We start from the raw sequence: 22916 nt of genomic DNA on the forward strand, positions 1-22916 counted from the left end.
CTTGACTCATATATCGAGTAGTTTTTTAACACTTGGATAGTCAAATGGGATTTTCTAAATCTTAAAATTTTATAAAATTGCTTTAAATAATTTTAAAATAGATTTAAATTATTTAACCCTCCGATAGTGAGTTCATCCTTTTTATATCGCGGTTAGTGAAATGAGTATAGTAGAAACCATAAAAAATAAAGGTATTTAATTTCGTGACCAAAGTTGAACAACTCTAATAATTGCATCATTTATATTTTCATATTAATTTTTATCAGTTTTTCATGAGGTTGGAAAGCATTTTTATAAATCTCAGGGTGTACAATTTCCGAGTACAGGAGTATTCAAGAACCATGCAAATTATTTATAAATCAACATAATACAGTTGATTTTTTTTAGAAATTAATAAATGGGCTGTGGGCATCTGTGGCTACTTAATTATGTAACTCTCTTTTCTATTTTATTTTTTTTAATCAGTTCTACACAACAATATTAGAAATAATTAGATTCATTATAATATTTTTTAACTTTTTATTCATAGGCTCTGAGAGCTCTGTCGAGGAGCTCAAATGTCTGGCAGACTGGAAAGAGGGATCTACATACTACTTCCTTGGACTTATGAATGTGAGTCATGTACAATCAGACAACTACGAAGGACGCTTCCGTTGCTTCGTCTACGAATCCATACATAAAGGCTTCTTCCTTTCCCAGTCAGGAGAGGCCAAATGTAATTTATATACGGCACGAGAGGGCGCTAAAACCATGAAACTAAAGAAAAGTAGGTTTTTTTATAACATGTATATTTTTCGTATAAAAATGGGAAAGAATCATTAATTTTTATTTTTTAAATTAAAAATTTGTCAGAAGATGAATTATCATCCATTTTCATCATCTTTCGCTCTCTTTCGTTACCTTTTTCTTCCTTTAAAAAAAAACTTGCTTAATGTGTATGAAAGGATTTTATTATTATTATTATTAAAAATGTATGAATATATGACTTAATTAAGCTTTCTAAGGTATACATACATTAATTTTACTTATACTATCATTAATGTGGACGACGTAAAAACCCAAGTCCCTATGTATTTCTAAATATGTCCATTAGATTAAGCACATGTTACAGTCTCTCTTCTTTTTTCTCCTCTCTTCTGTGTGTTTAGTTCACAATCACCAACAGCAATGTGAAATCCCTGGATGGATCCTCCAATATCATCATCAATTCCAAGATTTGAGCTATAGTTCCACGTACCACTTTAACAAAAAAGGAACAAGCCTCACCATCTCTTCCTCTCTTTCCAGTGAGGATCGGAGGTTGAAATGTAACACAGTGGATATGGATACTGGGAATAAAACAAGGATCATTATGCAAGTTAGCTTTGAGTGGTGAGTGAAATATATTTAAGAGAAGTTGCATGATATTTGTAAAAGTAATGTTACAATGGATATAATGGTTATTTTTAATCATACTATATGAGCCTTTAATGAAGGATCAAAGTCTCTCTAAAATTATTTGTATTTTTATCATTAAGATTTAGTAATATTCCTGTTTGATCTTAAAAAATAAAGATATTTAATGCGGGCTGAGAGTAATAACTAGAGTTGAGTTTTTGTTAATGAAAAAAGGAGTGCGAGGAGAAGACAGGAGTGAGACATATGAATTAATTAACAGCTGCCTGTCATATGATTTTATGGAGAAAAAAATAGCATTAGGGCAGCGAAAATATTGTAATTATATTTGAATTCAGATTTACTTATTTTGTTATTCATTTTTAAACTATTTAACTTTACTGTATACTTCAGAGGGAAAAGTTAACATCTCAACGACAGATTAAATAATGAACAAAAAGGTTGAAAGAGCACACGCAACACTGGTTTTCCTTTTCTACATTTTAAAGGTAGTTTTTTCATAAGAAACTTCTCAACTTTGGTAGTAACTAATAGGTTAAAAAATATTCTTCACCACTATTCCATTTAAAATCACAGAAACTGAAAGTAGTTCAAGTATTTTCCAAAGGTAATTTACTTTTGTTAAACAGTCTATAAAAACATTCAATCATATCTGCGTCTGGTTGGAAAATAATAAAAGAAGACGGCAGGCTTTTCAATTTGTAATTCTGTAAGGGTGTTAAGCAAACTTTTTCAAAATCCGCCAGTCATTGTTTTTTACCCAAATGCATATTTTAGGCTAATGCCATCTCGACATTTCTATAAAAAAAGTTAGAAATTGACCAGTCTAATGTACAGAGGTAATTGAAGGTTTCGGAACTCGTTCCGAGACTTGTGTTGTTGTTTTTTTTAGGTTCAGTCTTAAACAATTTTTATAGACCGATATTGATCTTTATTAATAATAAATAAATAATAATAAAAACCCAAAATTTTTATTTAAAAAAAGCTTAGGTGAGATTGTGAATCTGAAGAAGTGGTACGATTTACTTAAATCAGATAATTATTTAAGTTTAACAGATTATAAATTGAATTTAACATTAACACCAATGACTATTCTGAAATTAAAACAACACTTATAAATGATAATAAAATATTACTTTCCACGTTCCATTTGTTCTTCATGATAAAATTACATCTAAAATTATGTTGAACAAACTTTTTTTAAATTTTTCCAATGATATTTTAATAATCTTAAATATATGGGATCCCTATTTTCTTTTCTTTTTTTATTCCTTAATGTATTTTACGCGAAACATCTAGTCTTCTATATCTACTCCTTTTTTAAATTTAAATTGAAACAAAATTTGGCTTATAGTAGGTGCCTAACTACTCCAGGCAATACCGGGTACGACCGCTTGCTAAGGCTATGAAGAGGAGCCCATTCTACATTTAAAATAGCATTAGGGTAGATAAAACAGTATTCTTATATTTACATTCAGCTGTATTATTTCATTTTGCATTTTTAAAGCAATTTATGTTACAGATATGTAGGAATGCGTACTTCACAGGGAGAGTGAACACAACGACAACCGATTAAATAATAAACAAAAAAAGATATGATGTAACTATCAGTTGTTGTTTTTTTTGTATTTTCTAAACATAGTTTTTTCTCTAAGAAATTGACATCCTTAATAGTACTTACCTTATATTACCCAAATGAAAAGATTATTTTTTTAAACCAAAAATACTCATAACGTATTTTATTGTTAAATTAGGCCGATTCTGATTGAACATTTTTTTAGACTGAATTACCTTGTTGTAACCTAAGCAAATCTTAACATTAACTAGGCTAATTGGGTTTTTAGTTAAATTAGGTGGAAGAATGTATATATAAACATGGTTTGCTATACGCGCTGAAATGTGTTGTTGATCAAAATGGGAATAAATAAATAAAAATATGTACAGGGGAATAAATAACTTGACTTTGATAAATTAGTTTATAAGATTAATTTACTTTTATGTTTGTGTATATATAGAAAATAAAGAATGATTCTCACCAATTTTATTTCTTTATTTACTACACAGCGAAAACGGTTACATGTGTATGGAAATTGAGAAAAAATACTCAAATATTCTTCAACTCCGCATGGGACGACTCTCACGCAATCCAGACGAGGCGTGTCATCAACAACTCTTCTTTGACTCCTCCATTCAGCCCACTCTTCTCATAGGTAACTATCGAATCCTTTAACTACGAATTATTTTTTGCAGAGGTATGTTTTCTAAAATCAAACGCAGTATCTACTAGATTGCTAACAATACAAATATATTCGAACAGGTTCTGTTAGCAAAATCACATTTCGATCCTGTTTCAACTAAGAATATAAAACCAAAATGAAATTAAGTGTACTTGACATTGGATGTGCATCAAAAGTAAAGACAACGTCGAGTGTTGGTGGCCAAATTGTCGTAGCTCAAAAAATACAAATATTTATGTTAATGCCTATATTTCATCCGCCAAGTATAATATTCAAATGTTAATTAGTTAAATACCGAGAAATTCATACTTTTGATATGAATTTCTTAGATCTATTATTAGTTTAAAAAAAGGAAAACACTAATATTCATAATAAAAGAATGGAGTTTCGAAGCTTTATTCTGTAAATTATTTATATTTGATATACGACAATTTTACTGTCTGCCTACGAAATGAAGTTTTCTATAGATTACCTATTGAATAACATTCTATAAAATACTTTCATTCAGAGAAAAGTTACTTACACCAGACATACGTATAATTGACAGAATTTCCTGAGAAAAGTAACTTAACTTTGACATCCCATCCTAAGAGATATAATCAAAAAGCCAACCCAATTTTTGGCAGAGTAATAACTTTACAAATGTAGAAAAAGTTGCCAAAATATCATTTTTAATAAAGTTTTAGTTTTTTTTTATTCTTGAACAAATTCTTATTTCAAATGCTTATTACATTTTTAAAATCAAAATTAAAGTATTAATTTTGTTTAATAAAATATTCTCCTAATTTGTAAGATGGAGTTGCAAAGGTTAGGTATAACTAAACATTAAAATATTATAATAACTCTATTTGAACTAGAAATTGTCTTTGAAGTTAATTTTCTTCTCTATACCTGAAACGTCCTCCTACGCACATTGATTTTAAGAGAATAGTTTATCCCGAGCGTGTTGTCAATTGCACTACGTCGCTTCATGTTTCGACATCAAAATGCTCTACTTTTGGCTTTATTTTTTGAATTATCACTCTTTAAAATAGTCAGAATCCAAATTTTAAAGGTTCCCATACAAAAAAAAACAAGCAAGAAAAAGTACTTTACAGAATAAATTTCTATTAAAATATCATTCAAAATGTACTATCATAACTTTAAAATTACAGAAACGAAGTTAAAATTTTTCTTGCATCACTCTATGATTGAAAGCGCTCTGAACATAGAAAAGTATAATGCGAGTACATCGAAAATTAAAACAAACATTAACAAATATTTATTATTTGTATCATAAGTCTTAACAATTTATAGAAAATATAATATGTAAAAGTTACAAGCAGTCTAAGACGATATTACAAATTATAAAAGAAAATAGACAACCAACTAATTTAAAATTACCTTATTCTTAGGCTCTGGGCATGGACATTCTCGCTGTCCCCTTGTAGGGAAATATCGTCCTATTAACTCTCTTTCAAAAATTCCTTGTTCAAATCGCGATGACTACCTCATATCAGGCTGTTCTGGTGGATCTTCTTTAGAAGTTATGAAGACTTGTGGGGAACAAGATGGATTTGAGAGTAAGTTGATATTTATTTTTTTGTTTTATAACTATAAATTTAGGAGTTAGAACTAGACGGTTTTCAAATTTTCCAGTGTAAAATTAGGTTTACACGGGGTTTTTGTTAAAAATACACGTTTGAGGCTATGTTATGGGGCATATAGTCATTTCTTAGCTATCTTGGGGATAAACGTCATTTTAATAAATCTCTATATTTTGGTAAAAAAATTAAACTTTTCTCGTATTTTTATAATGAAGATCAATTTTGAAGAGATATCATCATCTGATGTGTTAGTGTTTCAAGATTTTTTTATTAAAAGGTATATTATCTTCAATCAACATCCCTTGGATAAACATTTCTCAAGTGGGGGTGGGGGGTCCGAACAAAAAATGAAGCACTGACTTCTTATAGATGAATGGCGTAAAATTGAATTAAGATTTAAATAACTTATAATATTCATCTGGAAACTATTTTAACCCCCCTCAAAGAAAAAAAAGAAGAATTAACACATTTAATTCTAATTACAATCAAAATAAGGGGTTTGATTATTTTTATCTATTGACCACTCTTTATCTAAATAAAAGTATCAATAATTTCTTTTGATATGAGGGAAGGCCAAAATTTAGGATCAATCTTACAATAAGATATTTAACATCTCTTTGGTTAGTAGGATAATAAAATCCTACTAACCTAGGAAATGTTAAATATTTATTATATGATTAAAAATAAGTTATGATGAAATAAACTTTGGCAAATGTTATTCTCTGAGGGAGAAAAGCTTAGAATGACCTTATATTGCTATGAAAATTACGACACGATGATGAAAAATAGCTGAAAACGAGCCTTAAATATAATGTAATATAATATATATATGATATAATGTATTACAGTAAATTCAAGGAGTTATTAAAGTATAAATATATGATTGTATTATAAAATATTTCTTATTATTTTTAAATACAATTTAATTTCATCTTGAACTTAATCCTCTGGTACCAAATTTATTTTGACTAATAAGGGTAAAAATTATTCAAATATTGATTGAATAAACAAACCAACTATATAGACCAATTGTTAATGGTTTAATAATTAATTTTAACAATTGACTAACGATAGCCTATCATAAATTAATCCTTTATTTATCTATATATATATAGATAGAGAGAGAGAGAGATTTTTGTTACATTTTTCTAATTAGTTATTTAAAGATAATATGTCAATAATCAGTACTTATGGCCTAAAATACAACCTTCTGTTTTTTGCAAATATGTAATTGGTATGTCTTACAAATAATTGTGTTATTTGTTGATAATTTATTTTTATTAAATATGAGATTTGTGGAACAGTTTTGTCTAGATTTCTCTGGGCTTTACACCTACGAAAAATTCACTAGAACGAAATTTTTCCCAGAAAACATTGAACTTAATGATTTCCCTAATTAGATGAAATGTTGAATAAATATATTTAAAGATTCATTTAAAATATGATTCTAACGATTCATGCTGCAGTGCAAATTATGCGACAATACAAAAAGAAAATTGTCCAACAAATAAATATTTAGAAAAAAAAGATCTTCTTACGTTGAACAAATATATTAATTATGAATTTTATATTTGAGAATTTTGTTTTACATGTTAAAATTCCTGCAATAATAAATAAAATATATTACAAAAAAATATATAAACTATAAGTAACAATCCGTTATCAGATTATATACAGGTTAAGGATTCTAATCTATGCGCACAGTACCAAATAATTATATAAAATATCACAGCCTAATTTTTAAATATATATTTAAAGAAATACTACTCTTGGCTGTGGACTAGTAGATTATTGGGTTCCATCACTCAAAGATACTTGTAGGATTTCAAATTATGGGTTTTATTATATATCTGTCAGTGTTGGTTTTACAAGACTAGTGTTTATGAACGTTTTGTTTGGTACTGCTTGAAAGACCATAATTTGGAATTTAGTTATAGATTTGTTTGCTTCTGCAATCTTAAAATATAAAATATACTAAGATTAATGATGAATTTCGGATCTTAATTTTAGATCCTTTTGGGGTAGGAAGCAAAACATGGACTGAATGACTGATTTTAGAAATATGTCAATAATTTTGAAATTTTTTTTTCAAAACTTTGAGACACGACCCTTGTGAACATGTTGACTCAATATCTGTGCTCTCAACAGCAATCACAGCTTCATCATGGCGGTAGAAAGCCTTGCAGGAGTTGATGATTATTTATGCAGAAAAGACAGGAAATTCGGAATATGCAGGAAAAAATCACAGAATTTTTCAATTTTATTTACATGATTAGCATTTATTAACAGTCCCGCGTTTTGCTTCCGAACCCTCTATAACATTGGTTGTTTTTTTTTACAAATTATTCGAATAATTTGCATTATTTGTTGGACCTTGTTGCCAAAACAGACAAAAATATATTTTTATTGTAACTCTCGGCTCTATTCATAAAACAAGAGCTAAAAATTCCCAAGCCTCACTCATAGATATGATTGATTTTTCTATTAATTGATTTTCAGTTAGTAGAAACCTTCAAAAGACAGCAGTTAAATTTCATGTCAATTTGTTCTTCAGTTTGTGATTTATTGTGCTTAGTGTGAGCTACTTTTGTAATATGCAAATCAATTAATCAAAAACCATTGAGTGATTTAATTTTACACTGCTTCTTGATAACAAAAATTACAATTTAAACTAAGCAATGGTATGGAAAATGTAATTGGGACTCTGCTCCAAAAAGCGAATTTAAAAAAATTAAAAATAAAAAAAAAAAAAACATTTTGAAACGAGAAAAAAATAATGTGTATTCTTCGTTAACCCAGCTACTTCTCAACCCATGCATTAGTTTTACTTTTCAACACGATCCCAGCACAGTCTTTTTTTTCAAATTTTTGTCTCCCGATCCGAATATATTTTATATTTTGGGACAAAACTACAGTTTCAATCTTTTTACTGTCTTTTTCAATTCAGATTTTCGATTCTTCTATATAGGTGCAATCCATTGACTTTATATTAATCAAACAATAGATATTGAGAAAAAAACACTTATGTATTTAAATAATACATAATTCACAGGAATAAATATTTAGTTGTTTCTTTGATTCATTCAACAAAAATGAAAATATTGCTTTGTGTTTTCAAGGAGTTGTCTTTTCAAACGTTAAAAAATAAAAATAATAAACAAACAGGAACCTTTTTTTCTTTATTCATTTAAATAGTAGACAATCTTATTTTTTATATAAATGAAAAAGTATTATTTAACTTTTCAAGACAATATCTTTTTCAAATATATATCTTTAAATATTTCATTTTCATATGAACGCTTACGAAAAGAAGCATAAACAAAAAGCATGATTTTAATCAAATAAATATGTCTACAGTTGACTATTAAATCATATATATGTTGTAAACAAAATATTATAGGTCAGGTGGCATATTACAAACAAAAACGGGTCCAGTGGGTAATTTAGTATTTTTATACTCTACTTCTTGGCGAGTATCCGTTTTGTCCCCAGTATAGGGATTTTTATTTTTATATAATGCTTGCTATTCCGTTGAATCAATATTTTGTTGCCAAATCTTTTCAGTATGCTCCTAAGAAATTCAATCTGATTATATGGAATTCTTTTTTATTCTGATAATGTTTTCTTTGTTTTAATCAAAGTTTTGTGATTTTAATTTACTATTTTACTTAAAAGTCGTTCAATTTTTTTCCTTTTCATTTCCTGGATTCTTCTTTATTTCATTGTGAGGAAGTATAATATATCATATATTTATTAAAGTATTTTTAGCACTTTAATCGATATTTGGGAGTACAAAAAGGATTGAATAGATACAGGAGCTATACATAATTTAAACGACAAAATTTCAATAATTTTTCAATTGTTGATCATGGAATTAAATACGTATTTTTCCTTTTCTTTCTTCTTTTTTAGGGGGGGGTCTTTTACACAGATCACTAACCATGTAAAAAAAAATATTTTCACTAACGGAGGATTAAGAAGGATCAGTACTTGTATTTATATATGGAACATACAATGATTTATTTCTTACGCTCTCTTTCATCACACGGGACACTGGAAAGCAATTCACAAGTGGAAAACTGGATGTACTTATTTGAAAATGACGTCATATGTTAAAGCAATATCATTACATAATAATTTTTTTTACTTTAGGTCTTACAAAAAGTGTGTTGGTATATGTTCTTTTGCACCCCCCCCCCCTTTTTTGGGATCCTATCACCTACCACTAAATTAAGTTCGTTACTAAATATATGGGCTGAAAAGTCCTAGACTTCGCACATAGATGGCGATTTCTTTTAGTTCATCTTATTTTCAGTTAGTATCAATCTTCAAAAGACAGCTGTCAAAATTTCATGACAATCTGCAAAATGTGACGCTACCTTTGTTATTTCCGATATAATAGATGAAAAAAATGTGGGTTTTAATTTTAAACTGCTTCATCATAGGGAAAAATATCTATAAAGCTAAGTAATGGCTTAAAAATGTTAAGGGGACTTCGCTCCATCAAGCAAATAATAATTTATGAAAAGCAAATTTTGAAAGAATAGACAAATGTTTTCTTTATAAAGCCCCGGACTTTCAGCCCATTTGTTAGTTGGATTAGTAGACAACCTTCTAAGTGGGTCTTTGTAATTTAGGCATAATGTAAATGTAGCTACAAATTACTCATAGGTATTAAAATAACGGGTTCCAAAGTTCAATCACCCTTGTCTGCCCAGTTATAAAAAAAGAATATTCATAAACCTATACAAAAATAGGTTGTTTTATGGAGGGTTTGATCAGCTTTTTCGAATTAGAAAATGGTGTAGAGGGACAAGTCTGGTATTGGTATAAAAATAATTTGTGCCAAATACAAGCTCAATGTGAGGCTTTCAGAGATTTTCCAGTACATGTATATTTGATATTGTTTGTGATGATGATTAAACCCATTCACACTATAATAATTACAAGATCACCTTACCTACTTATTTTTATGAAGACTAACTATTTATAAGGTATTGATGATGATAAATAATGATTAACATTTGGGCTGAAAAGTCCACGGTGTAACAAAGAAAACAAGTTATTTTTGTTCAAAAATTAGCGTTTTTCAAATTATTATTTATATATTTTGCATTTATTATTTGATTTGCTTTATTCAGTAGAGTTCCCATAAGACTTTTCAAGCCATTGCTTAGCTTGAAAAGTATTTTCTCATGAAAAAGGAGTCTAAAATTAAATCACAAAATTGTTTTAGGCCAATGTCTTGTCAATAACAAAACTAGCGTCCCACCAAGCACAATAACTCACAAAATTAAATACAGATTGTCTTAAATTTTTGACAGCACTCTTTTGAAGGTTGAGACTAACTGATAATCAGCTGAATTAAAAAGAGATAAATTTTTTAGTCCATATGCTGTGACTGAATTTTTATTTTCAGTATGTCAGAAACATAATTATTTTGTATGAAAAATAATAGTTAAGTTTCTCCATTACTAGAATTTCTAACTATAATTAATAATTATGGGGAAATTATTTATTTTATGCACAAAATATGTCGAGATAAAGTTTTGACTAAATTAAAATGCCTTTAAAATACTTTCAATCGTTCAAAACTTTAGCATGTTATGTACTTTCATAAAATTAAAAATTTCCTAACTATATCGTACATCTATATATTTATACAAATATTTTTTGTAAATAAAATTATATCATTTTCTGAAATAAATGTATATTTGTGTAATAGATGAATACAACTATTAAAATATTATTATTTCAATGTCAACAAATGTTAACATAAAATAAAATAAATCATTTGCTTAATTAGGCAAAAAGACAAAGTAAAATAATATTTGTAAAATAATATATTTATAAATTTGTCAAATTACCATTTCTAAGGGAATTGAAATATTTACCATACCGTTAGACATATGGAGGTTGTACATTCATTATAGAGTAATAATTATTGTAATAAAAAAATTGTTTTTTTAGGTTGAAATTGATGCTCCATTTGGATTTTTAAATCCAAATTTGTAATATTTATTATATTAAAAGAATTGAAGAATTTTTGGAACATAATACAATCACAATTCCAACAGAAAACAACTACTTACTGCTTTCAATAAAAAATAAACGATAACGACTGATAAACATTATTTTTTATATGTTGAGTTGAAATATCCTTCATGAAAAACGGTTGTATGGTGCAATGGTTTCAGACTAAATAGTTTAAGGCAAAAGTACCGAACGCCGTTTTACAACTACGGAAATTCCTGAGGATTTAATTATTTTATAGTATAAGCTTTATTTAATAATAAATAAAATACCAACATGTCTCCAATGATATAATTTAACAATCATTGTTTAGTACAATTAATGAGTAGAAGAAAAACCAACAGTTGATAAAAAAAATACTTTTTTGTTTACGGTCCTCTCAGGAATGTGTAAAAAGTACTGTGTTGTTTAACTATGTTTAATAGACCGTTCAGACTTTCAATTATTATAAATGATAGTGTAAAAACTTTTCCCTCTCTTTTTTTCTCTCCACCTTTTGTGAATCTTCTGAATGAATAACATCATGTATTTGTTTGTATTTTATAATAATGATATTATATTTACAATATATAATCATTAGATTCCTTTGTATCCCCCAAAGAGCATCCATTAAAATAATACTTGAAATTCAAAACTAACTTTGAGCCTGATTTTTAATAAAATTATTGATTTCCATCTTTTTGCACTTACTAATATTTTGGGACTTACAAAAGTTTTGAAAATAATATATAAGCTTATTAAGTCACGTATAGTTCAACAATTTGATTATTTTTCTGTATACAGTAAGCCCGGAGTCTCTTCTTTTTGTTTAGATTAAATTCAAAAGATTATGTAAAGTCTATTGTTATGTCGCAAGAACAATAAAGGTGAAAGAATTCAACCTTGCTTGATAGCTGAATGTCCCCTAATGCAGTTACTGAGCTTATATTTGGCTCAAAAGCAATCGTTTACCGTGTCAATGAGCGCTTAAATAAGGGTGAGGATCTCAAAGAAGACCCCAAGAGTGGTCGTCAAAGGAAATTGTGTAGCCGAAGCCTTTAAAGAACAGCTGCATCTTTCTTTGATGGATATTACCATGGCCGTTAATGCATCAAGGTTCACCGTATCAAAGGGGTATCAAAGAGGAGGATGGTGTCTCTCTACGAGCCCAAAAGGTACTACTTGTTACAGCAAAGATGGCGATAAAGTGAAACCTTAGTTGTTTGGAGAATCTTTGGTTTTGCTTCATTCTATCATTAAAACTTGTACACGACTTGGTATATATTCATAAAATGCAAAATGATTCTTGCCAGAGGTGGGTATTTGACCTCGAGAATGACTCGCTTTCGTATTTTGAATACTTGACTTTAGCTCAAAATCAAAAAAACTTGCAACTTGAATTGAACTAGAAAAAAACCAATGGCTTTGTTTGGTACGCCCTCCAGTTTTGGTACTGGAAGTTTTCTGTCGAAAGTAAATTTTTTTATTATTATTTGATGAAGTAGAATTTTTTTACTAGTATTAATGCAGTAAGCATTAGCATCCCTTAATATTTTCTAAAAAATTGATTAACAGGACTCGTAACTAGTGTTGTGTCAGTCTTCAGTCTTTAATAAGGACCGATACAACAATCCTTGGAACTGTATATCATCAGGTATATTATGATAAAAAGTAAGATTAAATATCCATAACTCAGGGTCACTTAATTACGTCATAACCCGCTTTCAAACATATGTACTCCTTAAATTGTAATTATAACTTTCATTCTTTCGCATCAACATAGTGATGATAATGTGTCTATGTGTGGAGCTTAAAAAGAAAAATAAATAGATTTACATTCAACCCTGTCTAATTGTTGGTTATGTAGACATAGAAAAAATACGATTAATAAACTGGGAAACATTATAGTTGAATAAGTTAATCATAGTTATGTAATTGCTTCCCTGTTTATAGCACCGAAAGTAATGATGATGATGTAGACACGTATGAAAATGGAAAATGGAGGGGACTGCGGTCAGGGGGAAGTTCTCTCTCTCTCCCTTTCTAATACGTCCATAACATAATATATTTTTTTAATATTAAAAAACCTACCCTAGAAAGTATATTTATATACATATAATTCGACACGGTAGAGCGAATTTGATGGATTCCTGTTTCCTCGTATCAAATGTGTATGTACCATATATATATATAAATAATCTATTTCTACTTTTTCTATAAGGAAAATTCCATGACAAATGATAAAAAAACTTATTATTTTTCGTTTCAAATGAATGTATGTTCTTTTTTCTTCTATGAGCAGTGTCACCTTTCCACACTAATGTCTTTTTTTTAAATATATATGAAACTACAACATAGTATCTGTTCATAAATTCATATATTAGAGAAAAGGAGGATTTTTTCCGGAGAAAATTACATTTATTTCACCTTATTTGGTCAATTGTTGGCTACATTTATATTATAAGAGCACATTCGTTTTTCGTAATAATATGGTATCGAAATTTATTCTAGGGACCTGTTATTGCATGATTTTATGTTTGCTGTTTGCTCATCCCCTGATCTCAATATGAATAGCTATATTTGGTAAAGAGTGTTCAATTCTACTCATCATATAAAATTTGGGATATTTTAAAACAAAATAAAAAAGTTTAGAAATTTAAAATTACTTTGCCTTATAAAAAGTAATTTTTTTAAATTTATTAAAAAATTAATTCCAAAACGATCATTTATTTGGATACATATTGATTTTGTAACGAGCTCTTATGATGAAATATATCAATATATATACTTTTTTTTTAAAGCTAAGATGTCTAAATACCAAAAATCAAATTTAAACCTTCACACTTTTTTTTGTTTAAATCAAAACATTATCTGCTATAATTATTTGGCCGAATAGAATATAAAAAAGAAGTACTAAAATATATAAGGTTGGGGAAAAAGTAATTTCGTATTTCCAGCCTTTTTATAAACAAGTATATCTTGTTCATTAACGGTAAAATAGGATCATATGATAAAGTGGTGTAAAGGTGTAACTACAAACGATTTTTGGCTAGTTTTGTACATGGCGAGTTCATTTGTTAATTATCGTGCATCGAGTATGGTGGTCTAAAAGAAAGAAATTCTCCATATTATAGATTGATTATATATATATAGAGCTTGAATGTAGAAAAAAAAAGTCGTCGAAAGCGATAGAAAATTTGTGATATATACATGTATATTTGTCGATACTCTTTTGAATTTGTGTTGCCCAAATGTAGTTGAAGCGTATTTTCTCCCCCTCAATTCTTCCCTATATAGTGAACACTCCACTGTTTGAAAATGGCAATCAAACAGAAGCGGCTAGCATTGTTGAATAGGAAACAACAAGATATCATCTTGACAACACCAGGCTGCAAACATCTTTAATGATACGCTAGAAGCTTGAGAGCTCGAATGGGAAGTTCTTATACATTTCCCCTGCAGTCCGGACCTAGCACCTAGTGGCTGCCACCTGTTCCTGTCTATGGCCAACGCGCTTGGGGGTATAAATGTCGCCTCAATAAATGTCTGTGAAATTTTGTTTCGATTTTTTTTTTTTGCCAATATGGGCATAGGATTTTACGAGAATGACATTTTTAAGTTGGATTTTCTTTGTCAAGTTATTGAACATAACGGGGATTATTTGTCTCAAATAAGATGATTGTAGTACTTCTTATAAAGCATTGAAATAAAGTGAAATATACAAAATCCCTTTTTCCCCAATATACTATGATAAATATGAAAAAATATGTCATAACAATAATTAAACTTATAGTTTTATAGGATAAAAAACTCTCTTCATATTCAGAGGAATACGTGTTTCCTATTATTAAATAGGGAAACAGGATGAGCAAAAATTGTTTTAATTATTTGAATAATGTGACAATTCCAGTTTTCTATAGAAGTACAGTTTCGGTGGGTAAAACTTATTAAAGTTGATAAAAATATTCTCAAATATTTTGTAACAAACCCTAACGTATTTTGTATGTATACAGCACTTACACTGACGCTACAAATGAACAGTTAGCGCTACCAAACTGGAGGAAATATACTATAAATAATAACTAAGGTAAGTAAATAAAATCTAATTTGGTGGTACTATATTTTCTTTGCAACTTCACGTGAAAACGCATTAACCTCATTTTTGTCTCTCAGAGACCATAGCTATTTGAATTAAAAGCAAAGAAAATTTATTATTTTGAAAGGTTTTAATAAGTTGTTTTTGAAAGATGAGATCCAATGGAAGAAACATTATAAAAAACTTACATAAAATAAACTTTTGAAGGAACATTTATAATCATTTTAAATACTTGAAATTCCAAGTTTTTGCATAGAAAGAAAATTTATCTTTATTTTGAATGTTCCAATCAATAATTTTTTTCTAAATTTTTTTTTTAAATGATTATTGACCTTTTTTATCTATTATTATCTATTTGCAAAATTCTTCTTCAATTCTCTACAGTATTTGTTTGATATTTAAAAAGATATTAAGCAGGTAAAGTCACGTAGTTTCATGAAAAAAATTTGATTATTATAAAGCAAGAAACTTAATATTTCAAAACAAATTTGTATTTTCAAACCAAGGATCTTACTTTACTATCTATAAATTATTCGTATTAATCATTCCGAGGCACTACAAATAGTACTTAAAGATTGACATAATTCTGTCTTAGCTACAGAAAAATTATAAACACATTATATATCAAATGACTATAGTCTATAACTAATTCTCTTAGGTATCTCAATCTAATTTGAAATTAGAATATGAAACTTATAATTAACCAAAATAATTCAATGAAATAATAAGGCATGCATATATGTTTATGAAGAAAAACAGCATTGCAGTAATCACTGTTTTGTTTTGTGGGGTCTGTTAAAGTATTTATGGATCAATTACAATTAATGTAGCGATAAATTCTAATACTTCAAAAATTATTGGGGCCCATATGGTGTGATAATGGCCCCTGAACAGTCCATTAAAAATTTCTCCTTCACCTTATTTTTTTCAAAATTTTTTTTTTTGTTGACACAACAAAATTTTTATTACCCATATGGGCCTTTGGGTGTTTTTAGTGTTGAAAAAGATGCTTTGTAATAAACTTTTTAGTTTACACCTCCTATTTTTTTAAATGATCCTTTTTTACAAAATGAAACAAAAAAGGGAATTTCTACTTTTATTATTTTTTCTTCCAAATTGTATTTGTGTTGACACAGCGCATTTCTTTAACGGATCTCTCAGACCTTTCGGTCTTTTAGATGCCAAAAAATATACTTTGTAATAAAATTTTAGTTTCTACTTTTTTCTACAAAATAAAAAATAATATGAATTTATCATTTTCTTAATTTTTCTCCAGGATTTTTTTTTGTAGTTATACAACATATTTTCATAGTCGGTCTCTCAGATCTTTTGGTCTTTTTACTGTTAAAAAAGGAGTATCTAAATTAAATATGTAGCTATAAGATCTTTTTTTGCAAAATGAAGCATTTTTATAGAGCGAAAGAAAATTATGAGTTTTTCAATTTTTAATGTTTCTACAAGATTGGTTTTGTGATAGCACAACACATTTTCAAAATAAGTCTTTCAGTCGTTGGTCGTTTTAGTCTTAAAAAAGGTATTTTTTAATCAAATTTGAAATTTTTATTTAATTCTATATATGTTTGTCTTTTTGCAAAATGAACCTTTTTCACAAAATGGAAAAAAATGGGAATTTTTACTTTAATTTAACTTTTCTTTAAGATTGTTTCTATAATGATACAAAAAAATTTCAAAAGGGTCTCCTAGGCCTTTTGGTCTTGTTAGAAAAAAAAAAGATGCTTTAGAAAAAGCAATTGTAGTTTTGAAAAATATACTGTTTCGTAAAATGAATCTTTTTTACAAAATGAAACAAAAATACCTTAGCAAAAAAAAAAAAAAAAAAATTGTAAAAAAACCTTATTTAATGAAGTTAATACTATTTTATGCCTGTCTGTTTTATAATTGAATTAAAATGAAGTAATTGAATTAGAGTGAAATAATACTAATTAGTTGGAAACAACATATTTTTCCGTTGTATAAAAGTTAGGTTTCTACCATACAAATTTAGTTGTGACTGTATACATAAATATTAAATAACATAATAATGTATGATTCTAAAAAGCATGCATTTTTTTGCTTGCTACGAATGCATAAGTGCATCATTAGATATGTTTGCATGGATATGATATTTATTTAAATATAAATACATGGTTTTTATATGTATTTGATATGTGCATATATATTATATGTCAAATATAACGACAGCCTTGTCAATTCGAATCATCTTTAAGACATGATCATTGTTAGAGCTGTAAAAAAGTATTGTAAATAGTGATGTGTGTGAAATTTTTATAAAATATACAGTGATAATTTGCTTATTCTATAGAGCAGGGATTCCCAAACCTGTGGGCATTGACTTCCATGCTATGAGTTTATTAATTGATTTTGAGCCAAATGTGAATATTATTTAAAACACAGTGAAAACATATTAAGAAAGTTATAAAATTTCGTACTACGTAACATATCCCTAAGTTAATTTTTTGAACGTCTTAGCCAGTATTGAACATGATTGGTATCTGTTTTGTTTTGTTTTCACCGCCACTCTTGCTCATCCAACTAATATTGGCAAATTAGTTTAATTTTTTCCCCGCTTAGTGGCTAAAATTTTCCAAGAATACCGTTTCATTGGGGGTCAAGGCTGCTGGCTAGAACTCAAAGAGGTTTGAGGAGAGGCCATTAATCACTCAAAATTATTTACAATTCCATATGAAGCGTTATATGACCCTCAAACATCATGGAAACCGAGAGATTTGACGGAATGCATAGTTATTTTACGATCAAATGATCTTTTCACAATTGCAATATAATGTAGTTTTTTTTTTCTTCAAAAAAATGAAAGTACAATATTAATATGATATTTTAAGAATCGGGTTTCTTGATTTCGTGTTCTAAAATAGGTTGCTATATTTGAAAGTTTCATAACTACTTCAATATAGGAATGTTATTTTTTTTCTTATTTGATGTTCCTGTCATACTATTGCAAGTTATATGTAGGAATGGGAAAGTTGATTATTTCCTTGTGAGTATAATCGAAAGAAAAGTAATTATTGGCACAACTTAATAGTGCACTTCCTGATAGAGATCACCATATAAATTATTGTGATCTTTGCTCCCTAATACGTTTGAATTTTCTAAATAGGGAAAACATTATATAAGAGCACTTATATCTTCCAGGTTACCAATTTAATATATATTTTTATATGTATGTTCATCTGTGTCGATATTCGGTATGATTAACAAACCAATATACATTCACATCGTATTGCAATGCCTTTTGATATCGATATTTTTTGACAGACCCATAAATTATACTGCACCTAAAAGAGCCCTCCTGAAAAGATGCAAGCCAAAAAAAGCGTGTGAACAATTTGATATTTATATAGTTATGAAAATCGTACCTATTTTGGCCATATTAAGAAAAGAAACCTAAAATCTACATTGTATGAAGCATGTTTTAGAGGAAAATTGTCATTAGATCAACTATAATCAGTTGTGAGGAGGAAGGAGGGTAGAGAAGAAAATAAACGAGGACATGAACAAGAATTACTCGGAACTCGATCCTCAACTGTACAAGGACTTACAATTAAAACTTTTCAATAACAAATCCTCAAGGTACCTCTCCGTCTTTGATAAGCACATACAAATGATTAATCCGGGATTGAATATAATAGGATCCAATATAAAATGAAGTACGCGACTAAAGGAGTTAAATAAGAATGCTAACATTTCAGGATATGAAAATTCATTTTTTGAATAACCAATTTCAAAAAAGCGGGGGAGCTAAAAAAACACTCGATTTTCATCACTGTGTATAAATCAGGGCCTCGAAAGTCTAAGGGTTTTATATTTGGAAATCTGAACAGGGGTTTGTACTTTTTTAGGCTGTAATCATTATTAGTTAACCCTTTAAGACAGAACATGGCAAAAGGGCATTGGGAGTATGTTAACCACCCTACCATGAAAATGGTGAAAAATCATACATCCTCATAGAATATGGTCAAAATCATCCCCTCTAAAACATGCATATTCTTAAAATTAAACTTTAACAAGCTTTATTTTATAGATTTAAAAGGGAGACAAACCCCCGAGCCTTCCAATAATTAGAATTCATTGTGTATTTCTTTTCTCTCACGACTGCTTTCAGCAGGTATGTTAAAAAAGGAAACAAAAATTTAACAATATATAAACAACGAAAGTGTGTGCTAATGAAAGATGGACAGGAACAACGACGTTTTCCTCGGGAGTTATAATAAAATAAGTCCTTTTTTAGTACTCGATGTAGGATTATGATCGATATTGGACTAATTCTAGTCTATATGTCCTTGCTTTATAAGGTGTTGGTTTGTTTTACTCCTTTCTTTTACTTGCGGATGCATGTAGCTGATCTAATTTGTTCATTATCCGTTTCTTTTATTTTTACAAAGCAACGAGACCATTTTATGAATAACTGTATGTATTGCCACTTTCAAAAACGATGAGCAGAGTCTATATACAAAAACGATATTAAAAGTTCTGAACACTAAGAACATAAATCGTAATTGTAACTATTAAAGTTATTAACAATTTTATAGTCAATAGAGACAATAACAACAAATAACTTTTTTTTCTATTACTTACATACATAATATACATGATATTTGTAGTTACATAAATACATAGTAACTAAGTTATCATAATTAATTAATTGTCAAATAACTTGTACATAAAAAACTGTATTAAAATATAAAACAAATAAAATAAAAAAAGATGTAGAAAAAACTGATGACACATTCACAAATTATATTGCAAAAAGCTAAGTATATATATGTACAATATTCCCAAAAATTTACTCTTCTTTTCTTTATCATGGATGAATGGAGTTGTAACAAATGATTTCAAATATATATAAGGGAGCCGGGGATAGTTGCAAAACGGCACAGTTGGAGCCTGCTGTTTTTTCTGGAACATTCTTAAAAGCTTTGACCACAAACGTTATATTAAACCTATATTTAAGAAGCAAAGTTTATTTGGATTTTTATAAACACCTCTTTTTTGAGTGTGTGCTTAATATCTTAGAACTGAGTGACCACTTGATCTAATAGATAGCAATGTAGCAATGAATGTTCACGTCATATTAAAAATTAAAACGAAATGGGAGCATATTCTTATTCTATGTTAGTATCGCAAATTTTTTCTGTGGAGTACTGATTCTGATTGTACGCTTAATATCTTAGAGCTTTGTGACTACTTCATCTTAGAAATAATAATGTAGCAACGAGTGTGCGTGGCTAAAGCTGAGTGCATCTTACTATAAAAGAAAAAAGGTGGATATACTTATTCAATTTAAGCAAGTTTGTCTGTCGTTTATTCTGTTTTTCGACACCTAATAATGAAGTACATTTTTTATTGTTTTTCCTTTAACTAATTTTGTTTGAATTACGGATAGTATTGCTCTTAGAAGATAAAAATTTATGTTAATTACAAACTCGATGATTCAATAGAAATTTGAAATTTTTTAATGTACGGCATAAATTTACCATTTATTTAGGTACTTGCGATAGTACCCAGAATTGAAGAGAGTTTTTATGTATCTACAAATAGCCAAACTTTGCTCTAATAACATAAATGATAACCCCTCAACAAATCTTTGTAGTTACTTTTTGTTTTTCATGAGCTAACTCATGTTCTTTCCTAAAAAAATAATAATAACAACCTGAGAAAAAATGTAATATGATTTGATGAGTCAGAGAGTATTTTATCTCGTTGCTAAACTTCATAATTTTTTTTTTTTAAATTGTATCGAAAGTATTTCCTTGTTAATTTTTTTTATATTAGTTGAACTAAACAACTGTAAAATTTTTATTGATTTATACACACCACCGTTTCATATTGTCTACAACTCAGAAAATATACTCTAAATGTATATGAATTATGAAATATATCAGAGAGAAATATATTAGAATGCTCACTGTATATTATACTTATTTTTCCCCGGATATTGTATAAGTATATAATATACATCAGGGACCAACTATTACAATGTACCTTGTATAAACACGCGATACTACATTCAAAACGCCTATTAAACTTCATTAATATGACTACATATTTATTTCTTGGAGAAAAAATATCCATATGAGTTACACCAGAGAGACACCCTGTATAAACCTTCGATGGTACGTGAAAAACGCCTGCGAGACTTTATATATATTACTACATTATTATTTCTTAGTTTATTTATTTATTTTTTCGCAAACATACATTCATCCTTAGGAATATACTTTACTTTATTTTTAGTTATAAGATTCTTTATGGTTTTACATATTTTTGCTGAAGAGCTAACATGCTTGTTATGTAAAAAAGGGCATTGACACGATTGTGAGATTGAATACTTATGAAAATGGGTGTCCACATCAATCGTACGTGTATATTTATTTATATATTAACTTTTTTTAGTTAATTAAAGGAATTCACATTGAGTGCAGCTCTTCTCCTGATATCATACATATAGATTTAAATACACAAAAGATAGATGTAGTAACCCGCGTTTAGTGATCTATAATATAAATCTTATTATATTTTAATCTACTATAACTCATTGATATTTAATTATAAGTAAATATTATACATAATATCTAAAGTTATAGAATAGATCTTATATTTCAATTTTTTTAAATGCATTTAAAAAAAGGTCGATTTGGATATATTTTCGGTCAAAGTAGTTCTTAATATTTACTAAAAAATTGAATCAAAAAGCCGGTTAGGTTGCGTTAAATATAGATTACAATAATATTCTCTGTAAAAAATTTAAATGCTGATGAGTTTATAATTAACTATATAATAAATAATTTAGATGAAAGGGGATTAAAACAAGTTTATAGATGCTTCATGTTCGAAAAAGTTGATTAGTATTTACACACCTATAAATTATATAATTAGTTATAAAATCATAAGCAATTCAATCAAAATCGACCATTTTTACAAGACATTTAAAAAAAATGAAATATAAGGTATATCCTATAACTTCAACTATGATATAAAGCAAGGAAAAATAAGATGGTAACTTTTAAGTAAAGTCCTTAATATTATTCAATTTTTTAGTGGTTATTTATATTTTTTATTAATTGAAATAAAGATAAAATAATTCATTTCAAATGCTGAAATGTTTCTATTAATTTGTTATTTACTTTAATTTTCATCTTTATGTCGAAATATGGCTCTGAATCATAGTTATACCCTAAAAAAATTTTATATTTTAAAAAGGCTTTAAAGGCCAAACCTGTCAATGTTAAAAGTTTTAATGGTCATTGTCGTGTCACAAGCCTTAAATAATAATAATAAATGTGGGGTTCAGCCTGCGAGCGAAATTACTGTTGCTGTATTTAATACCTTGAAAAGAATAGTTATCTATTCATAAAAAATATGAATTAGTTTATTTTACTTAATTTCTAACTGTGTGGGATTTTTTTTCTTGAACTGTTGTAACCATTTGCAGCTGTAGATGGTACAGTTGGAATATTTGACGGATTATAATCAATTATAGTTAGTGAAAAAACTTCGAACTAATATAATTTATAAATAATACACAATGTTGAGAAAGTGTGTCAAATTTAG

The 22916-nt window shown here is 28.1% G+C and overlaps 1 protein-coding gene across 1 annotated transcript in view; it reads left to right on the plus strand.

Moving 5' to 3' along the window:
- Window positions 1-22916, plus strand: part of LOC121120042 (uncharacterized) — a 253879-nt gene that overhangs the window by 203969 nt on the left and 26994 nt on the right. Inside the window, exons 6-9 of the mRNA XM_071889514.1 lie at window positions 530-766; window positions 1149-1371; window positions 3460-3605; window positions 5027-5194. Of these exons, the coding sequence (XP_071745615.1) occupies window positions 530-766; window positions 1149-1371; window positions 3460-3605; window positions 5027-5194 (774 nt within the window). The remainder of the gene's footprint in view (window positions 1-529; window positions 767-1148; window positions 1372-3459; window positions 3606-5026; window positions 5195-22916) is intronic.

Source organism: Lepeophtheirus salmonis, chromosome 6, assembly GCF_016086655.4.
Source record: "Lepeophtheirus salmonis chromosome 6, UVic_Lsal_1.4, whole genome shotgun sequence".
Taxonomy (NCBI): domain Eukaryota; kingdom Metazoa; phylum Arthropoda; class Copepoda; order Siphonostomatoida; family Caligidae; genus Lepeophtheirus; species Lepeophtheirus salmonis.